General features: G+C 36.4%; 1 protein-coding gene across 1 annotated transcript in view; it reads left to right on the forward strand.

Annotated features, from left to right (window-relative positions):
- Positions 1-8316, forward strand: part of LOC137638197 (uncharacterized) — an 8982-nt gene extending 666 nt beyond the window's left edge. The window contains exons 1-2 of the mRNA XM_068370278.1: positions 1-508; positions 5724-8316. The exon at positions 1-508 is cut by the window's left edge and continues 666 nt beyond it. Coding sequence (XP_068226379.1) covers positions 345-508; positions 5724-7263 — 1704 coding nt within the window. The 5' untranslated portion in view covers positions 1-344 and the 3' untranslated portion in view covers positions 7264-8316. The remainder of the gene's footprint in view (positions 509-5723) is intronic.
- The last annotated feature ends 478 nt before the right edge of the window (positions 8317-8794 follow it).

The following is an 8794-nucleotide window of genomic DNA, read 5'->3' on the forward strand; positions in this document are numbered from 1 at the left end:
TGACGAAGGCTTATACTTCAGCGACGACAGTAGGCCTATAGATGACGTTTAGGCCTAACTGAACCAGGATTCACCAAATTCTCCAGCCAGTGTCAAGACGTCTGAGTTCATCACTAAGTGTTAATGTAGAAACCACGCTTTTGTTTTTGACTGCTTGTAAGTGCCTGTTCAAACCCCTTTTTATGTCTAGTAAAGAAAGAAACCAGCATTCGTATCCCTCACCCACGAAACTTTGCTTATGTAAACTCCTGAGAGAAATTCAATTAATATTAAACTAAAGGAAGAGGTAAGATACTAGACTAATTAAGAAGTTGTTGCTAACTAAATCAAGGACATCTTCACAAATGGTGGCATCGTTAAGGGATACTGTGCCGTGTTGTATTAAGTTTGAACTAATACTGGCTTTATTTCAGGAAAGTGCTGAAACCCCCTTTTATGTGTCGAAGAAATACAAAACAATCTCAAGAAAAACAGAGGGAAACCAAAGGAGTCGTGAACCAATGGATATGTGAGTAGTTTGCATGTTTTTGTTCACTCTCTTGTTTTGTATAAATACTGTCTCTCTATAGAATAGGAAGTTAGGGCATTTGTCTCTCGTAAGAAAATTTTGGTGTTTTAATTTTTCCTTTTTTTTTTGTGATATGAGTCTGGACAATATTTTCCAAAGACTTACACAATATCAATACGACTTGAGATTAACTGCAGACAGACGGTCGCGAAGTGCTAGTGTAGGAAGACGTCAAAATCTGACTAGAAACCGAAGTTCGAGTCCGGTAAGAGCAAATATTGCCGATATGAATTCCGCTGGGCTGATCACACAAACCACACGGTTTTGTGGAAATGTAAGTAGGGATAATCCCGACAAACAAAGGTTAGAGAAATACAGTGTAGATAAGTGGTTAGCGGACACAGAGAATAGGATCGCTAGTTTTAAAATAACTGACGATGTTGCAAAAATTAAACAGGCAATGATGTTAGTCAACGTAGACGTAGGGGATGCTCACCCTACATTAAACGGTAAGGCCTTTGAAAAAATTACCACTTTCAACGAGTTCAAGGAGGAATGCAGACTATTGTGGCGATCGGCCAAGGAGACCGATCGGTTGTTGAACTTGTATAGGTTTAACTCGGCTAAATTTGAAGGTGATTCCATGCCTAGTCTGTATACCCAGGTTCTGAATCATTTAGGAGTAGTTAAGGAAGACATTTTGTCATTACCCACAATCACGGTAGGAAACAGAATGCAGTTTAGTGAGGATAATGACCAACTGGTGGATTTAGATGAAATTTTGACTTATATGGCCTACGGTACATTGTATGCAGCCTTTGGTGAAAGGGAAAGGAAGGCTTTCAAGGACCTAAAGTTAGATCCTGCCCAGAAGCTCACAAAAACGTTGAGCCAAATCCAGGAAATCATCCAGAAAAACGAGACCCAAATTGAAGAGGTCACTTTTTCGGCAAATACCAAGCAAAGAAGGTATCAGAATTACAGGGAAGATAAAAATAACGAGACCGGTAGGAATAAATATTACCATAAAAATTATCAAAATAACCAGCCCCCTTACAAGTCAAATGAACAAAACAGAGGAAATTATAATGAAACATATAAATCTAGAGGGAATTATCATCATAAGGGAGCTAGACCAAAGAATAGGTATTGCCAGTATTGTCAAAGAGGAGGTCACACAGACCAAGAATGTTGGTACCAAGGTAAGAAACATAATAAACCCTCCGAAAATACTCCTCAGGTACAGGCAAGGGATAACTCAAACCCTACTAATTACTCCGAAGAAAAACAAGGTAATAGAAAGTGACTAGAAGAGCAGGATAGGAGTCCAGGAAATAGGGAAACCAAAGAATGGAAGGATGTTGCAGGTAGCGGAGGTACATCCACGTTGCCAGCAACATATTTATCCTTCCGACAGCAATCATTACCCAAGACAAATATCAAGATAGAAGGTAAAGAATGTCTTAGTTTGTTAGATTCAGGAAGTACTGTAAATCTCATAGGGCTCCATACCTTAACTGATTATTTGAATATACCTATTTCTGCAATTAGGAGTGAGGATACATTAATTCAGGGGATAACTGGCAATCAGCTTAACAATGTAGGAGCCATAGATTTAAACATTGAATTGCTAGAGAAGAAGTGTCAAGTGCCATTTTTGGTTTTGCAAGAAGTAGCATTTCCCGCTCGAGCTTTGATTTCTTTTGCAACAATGCAAGATTTTGGCATAGTTTTTGATTGTCAAGACAGAAGATTAGTTCTAAAGGGAAATAATCAGGAAGTCTGTTTCCAACTTGTCGATGACAAGTCCACTACAAATTTGGCCAATTTGCAGGGGACCGCTTCGATAGTTGAAACACACTCCGGTTCAGAAAGAGAAAGGGAAATCAAAGTAAAATCAGAAGAAAGGGAGAAAGAAGAGAATTTAGCAATTGCACCCAGAAAGGGGGAAATTACTTCTTGTAAAGGCAGCACACATACTAAGGAGAAAAATGTCGACAGAGAATCTGAGAGAATAGATAAAAGGGAATTCCAAGAAGTTTTGCTGCTAGGCACATTGAATTCACAAGAATTAAGACACTTAAGAGAAACAGAATCTCAAAAAGGAGGAGATGAAGATTCATGTTTTTGTACTCAAGTACAAACTGGGGAAATAAGTCTGATCAGCACAGCAGATGCAAACAAAATAAGATTTAGGCTAGCTAGAGATGTAGTACTACTGCCCAATACTCTTACTAGAGTATATTTGATAACCCGCCTACACACTAATAATGATGTAATCTTGACCCCAGAAGGATTACCAGAATATGTCAGAATGGATAACTCATTAGTTCAGATGGAGGGATTAGCCTGTACTACTTATGTCATGAATTATTCTGATAAAAGACTCCATTTGTTAGCGGGTACAGAATTTTGTACAGGAATAGAAGTTACACACAAAATGATTCCGTTAGAGGAGGAAGCATTCTTTACCATAGGAAACATTGATGCAGGAATAGATAGGGAGATAGATAACACCGATTTTCCTGAGTACCGTAAAAGGTTAATAGAAACCTTAAATAAATATAGGCCGGGCATAGCAATTACAGGTGATAGGTTAGGTAGGACTGAGGTGTTAAGACATAAGATAATCCTAGATGATGGAGCTAAACCCTTTTTCATACCTAATTATAAATTACCTATCAGCCAACGTCCAATAGTAGATAAAATGATAGAAGAAATGAAAGAAGAAGGAGTGGTCATACCCTCTAAATCACCTTATAATTCTCCCATGTTGTTGATTCCAAAGAAAGATGGAAGTTACAGATTAGTGATTGATTATCGCAAGTTGAATGCGAACACAGTTCCTGATAGGATGCCCATGCCTGTAATAAATGATGTATTGGCTCAGTTAGGAGGAGCAAAGATCTTCTCATCCTTAGATCTACTAAGTGGATATTGGCAAGTACCTTTAGACGAAGAATCAAAGCCATTAACTGCCTTCAGCACACATAAAGAACACTTAGAATTTCAGGTAATGCCATTTGGGTTAACATCAGCTCCATTGACTTTTGTAAGGTTAATGTTACAGATCTTAGGAGACATAGAGAATGTGTCAGTCTATTTAGATGATGTCATTATATTTAGCAAAGATATGGAGAGCCATTTCGGAACCATAGAAATCGTTTTAGAACGACTAAGACTGGCAGGATTAAAGATAAAGGTTAAGAAATGTCAATTCTTGAGGAAATCATTAGAATATTTAGGACATGTGATCAGTGCTGATGGATTACGCATGCAAGAAGGAAAAATAAAGGCGATTGTGGAATATCCTGCTCCACAAAATTTGAAAGGTGTAAGAAGATTTTTAGGGATGATAGGATACTATAGACCATTTGTCAAAAATTTTGCTACTATAGCTAAACCATTGACAGAATTAACTAAGAAGGATGTAGAGTTTGAATGGAAAGCAGAGCAAGAGGAGGCTTTTCAAAAGTTGAAGGAGAAATTAATCCAAGATCCTATCTTAGTGTATCCAGACTTTAGCAAGCAATTTTACTTAGCATGTGATGCTTCGAATACAGGAATAGGAGCAGTTTTGTTACAGAAGGCAAAAACCCGAATGAGGGTAGTATATTATGCAAGTAGAGTCCTGAATGCGGCCGAACGAAATTACAATACCACAGAAAAGGAATGTTTAGCCATTTATTGGGCACTGAGAAAGTTTCGGCACATTTTGTTAGGACACAAAGTAAATGTACTTACTGACCATAAACCCATCTGTGACCTATTTAAGAAAAGAGCTTTCACTAATAACTTAAAGTTTAATCGATGGTTTATTAGTGTGCTAGAGTTTGCTCCAGAATTTAGATACATTCCAGGTAAGTTTAATACTTTAGCAGATGGATTATCTAGAGCACAAGAGGATACTGAAAGAATTATCACAACTAACACTTTTTGTTTCAGCTGTCAGGTCGTAGACTTAGATTTGGAGAGAGTTAAAATAGAACAAGAGAAACAAGAAAGTATCAGGAAAATAATAGGAGATTTGCTACAAGATGAAACCTCTAGGTCAGATTTTGAATTAATAAATGGGATATTATATAAGAAGGCTAAGGATAGGAGTGCTTGCTCTAGACTATATGTGCCTGACACCCTGACTAAAGAAGTATTAACTCTAACACATACCCACAAGTTGGCAGGACATCCAGGAATCAAAAAGACTCTGAGAACAATAAATAGAAATTATTTTTGGCCTAAGTGCAGCGAAGAAGCAAAGCAATTTGTAAATGAATGTCAAACTTGTAATAGGCATAAAGGTCATGTAAATGTCAGAGCTCCTTTAGAAAAATATCCTAGTAATTTAAACCCTTTTGAGGTAGTTCAGATGGATCATATAGGACCCTTTCCAAAAACTTTGAGAGGAAATAAATATATACTGGTATTCATTGATTATTTGACTCGGTATTTAGAAATTGTCCCAGTCAGAGATAGAACTGCAGTTTCTGTTGCAGAAGCTTTAAAGACCAGAATACTCACAAGACATTCGTGTCCGGAGGTACTTTTGTCGGACAATGCACCCGAATTCACCAGTGAGGTAATGAAAAAGCTTTGTGAATTTTTTGAGATAAAGAAATGCGAGATAACCCCTTATAAGCCGAGTTCAAATGGGACAGTGGAAAGGGCCAATAAGAAGATACTGGATGTACTGCGAACTATCATTAGTCCAACTACAGAAGATTGGGACCTAGCGCTAGAGGACGTTCAGTTTACTTTGAATAACACAGTAAATGAGACAGTAGGAGAAACCCCACACTTTTTGCTTTATGGTTATCAGAAAAGACTGCCAAACTCATTGGTAGATGACGCAAAACCTCCTAGGCACACATATGATTACCAGGACTATATAGCTTGGAAACTGCAAAGAACCTTTCAAATAATAAGACAAACCAGACAATCTTTAGAGAAGGGCCAACAGGTAAATAAGAAATACTATGACACAACTAGTTCCATGACTGACCTGAAGATAGGCTCACAAGTATATATAAAGGTACATGTAAAGGAAGGACCAAATGAAAAGGTATCTCCCAAATTTGAAGGTCCTTATAGAGTGTTAGAAAGGGAAAGGAATAATAAATTTAAGCTGATACATGAACAGAATTTAGATGTAAGGTATGCCCATTGGAATCATATGAAGGTTGTAAAAACTAATCCATGGTCCTCTCAACTTCTACAGGAAGTGGTGGAAAAACTTCCTTCTGATCCTACCCCTGGTGGTCGGTATCACTTGCGAAATAGACATTAAAAGTGGGGCCTTGATACAAAATCATGGAAAAGGTGAACTGTTAACAGATTTTGCTGTAGTAAAAATTAATGTCAATTCAATATTAGAAAGGGAAGAACATTTGAACCAGTTAGATAAAGAACTACGGAAGTGCATACTAACCCATAGTGATTCTGCCTTTGTAGAAGTATTAAGAAATTTACAGGGTAAAATTGAAGACATTGTCAGGCCTCAAAGAAACAAGAGATCTTTGTTACCTTTTGTAGGAAGTGCCTTTAGTGCTTTGTTTGGAGTGGCTACAGAAAACGATGTAAGAGGTTTGACTGATCGTGTAGAACTAATCGAGAAATGGGCTAATCAGAAGGGTAATCTTATAAGTACTCTGATAGAAAATAATAATAAGAATGTAGAGAACATAAAAAAGATGGTGGAATTTATTAATCAAGTTAACGTGAATGTTTCTAATAAAATAGATGACGTAGAACAAGTGTTTAAGTTGATTCATGAAGTAGAAATCGAGATTGGTGATCACAAGGAATCTGTGAACGGACTAATAAATGCACAAAAGGGAATACTCAGCCCTGCTATCATTTCTCCAAAAACTTTGAAAGAAATTATCGATTGGTGTATAGTAAATAGCCATTCCAAGCCTTTGCTAGAAGATATATTTTGGTATTACACAATGTCAACTGTGAAAGTAACAAAAGGGTATTTGTTGGTATTGATCCCCTTCAAGGGTATGAATTTGTTTGACCTATATACAATACATCCTTTCCCAGTTAAGATAGGAAATGCAACAATAATTTGGAACCATCCGAAGGTTCGTCTAGCATTGGATAAGAACAAGTTGTTGATGATTATTTTAGAAGAAGGTGATTTAGAACAGTGTGTGTTGATAAGTGAAAGTCAATCCATGTGCAATTTTGTGCAAATTAAACAACCTATGAGCAATTTTCCGTGTATCCAAGGTATTTTCTTTGAGAATTATGAGTTGATGAGAGAGTGTAAATTTGAAACCTTTGCTTTGCCATACAGGGCATTACATTTAGGTAATGAGATTTTTGTTTATGTACAAAGTACTAAAAATGCAGAAGTTACTTGTGATGGGAAGACTCAAACATTTCAGTTAGGAAACTTGAAGTCATTTGCAGATTCTTGCTCAGTAGTGATAAATGATTATCTCTATTATGTACCAAGTGTGTTTTTGCATTATGAGTTAAATCAATCTTCCATTGCAAAGAGTTACGAGAACAAGATTAATCATTTTCAGCTAGACAAATTAACAGTGGTAGAAAATGTGGCAATGCCACTTGATAATGATTATGTTCTGTTTTACAAGAAAGATGTTGCACCATTTCTGACTATGTGTAATGTGTTTTTGATTGTACTTATTACTGTGGTAACATATAATGTGGTGAAGTATTTGGTTTTCAGAAAATTGGAAAGGATTAATGAGTTGCTACTAATTATTGCTGGGAAACCTAAAGAATAGGTTTGTTGTTTTGTTGTATGTGAGGATTCTATAAGAATCCTAGTAGCTGGCCGAGTGGTGTCAGACATATGCTTATTTTTGAGTAAGTTTCATATGCAGAAGGTTTATGTATGTTATTGATGTCTTTATTTGTGGGTTTTGTTAATTAATAAGAAATGAGGAGACAAATGCAGTTAGTAGTAATTGTAAAGATATAGAAAGAGTTGTGGAGAGACAGGAGAGTGAACGGGAGTTAGGTAGGATGTTTTCAACTAATTTCGCTGACTCCAGGGTTCTTTCCCGTAAACAACCCCCCCAAACGACAGGATCCGTTCTTGAATGTCGAACGGAACATAGACGAATGAGACGTGGAAGCCGGGAAAAAGTCACGTGATTAAGGATAGCTTGACACGCCCAGGACGACCATATATAAGCAACGAGAAGACGGCATCTCGCTCTCTTCCTAGTAGTCACTCTGTATAATAGGTCTAACGACCTACTTAACCTGCCGGGTCTCCTTGACGATCAACGTGGCGGCTGCCTATACCAAATTGAGGGACGGCGATTACGTAGAATACTAAAGCAGCCGCGAAATTACAGGGGAACAATTACCCCTGAGAACGAAGGACGACGAACAAAGTTACTACGCCCGCACCTGAGTGTCTGTGAGTGCGTTTGGCGAGACGTCCCAGAGCGACCGAGAGGCGTGACGTCCCCGAGTGACCAAGGCGTGTCTAGAACTTCGCGCCAGCCTTCCCAACACCTGACGAAGGCTTATACTTCAGCGACGACAGTAGGCCTATAGATGACGTTTAGGCCTAACTGAACCAGGATTCACCAAATTCTCCAGCCAGTGTCAAGACGTCTGAGTTCATCACTAAGTGTTAATGTAGAAACCACGCTTTTGTTTTTGACTGCTTGTAAGTGCCTGTTCAAACCCCTTTTTATGTCTAGTAAAGAAAGAAACCAGCATTCGTATCCCTCACCCACGAAACTTTGCTTATGTAAACTCCTGAGAGAAATTCAATTAATATTAAACTAAAGGAAGAGGTAAGATACTAGACTAATTAAGAAGTTGTTGCTAACTAAATCAAGGACATCTTCACATATATATATATATATATATATATACATATATATATATATATATATATATATATATATATATATATATATATATATATATATTGGAAATACTTTTATGATAAAATCTTTTAGCTGATTAAGTTCTTGAAACTTATGCCTTGAGTCCATTTGAATTTCATTGTATGTGACTTTTAGTAGATTTAAATATCAACTACAAATGACGTTTTTATCAGATTCAACCCAAACCATACACATACATATACACACATATATATACATATATATATATTTATATTATATATATATGTTTATAAATATATATATATATATATATATATATATATATATATATATATATATATATATGTATATATATTTATATATATATATATATATATATATATATATATATATATATATATATATATATATATATGTATTTGTGTATCTTCACATATACATTCAT

Source organism: Palaemon carinicauda, chromosome 3 (assembly GCF_036898095.1).
Source record: "Palaemon carinicauda isolate YSFRI2023 chromosome 3, ASM3689809v2, whole genome shotgun sequence".
Taxonomy (NCBI): domain Eukaryota; kingdom Metazoa; phylum Arthropoda; class Malacostraca; order Decapoda; family Palaemonidae; genus Palaemon; species Palaemon carinicauda.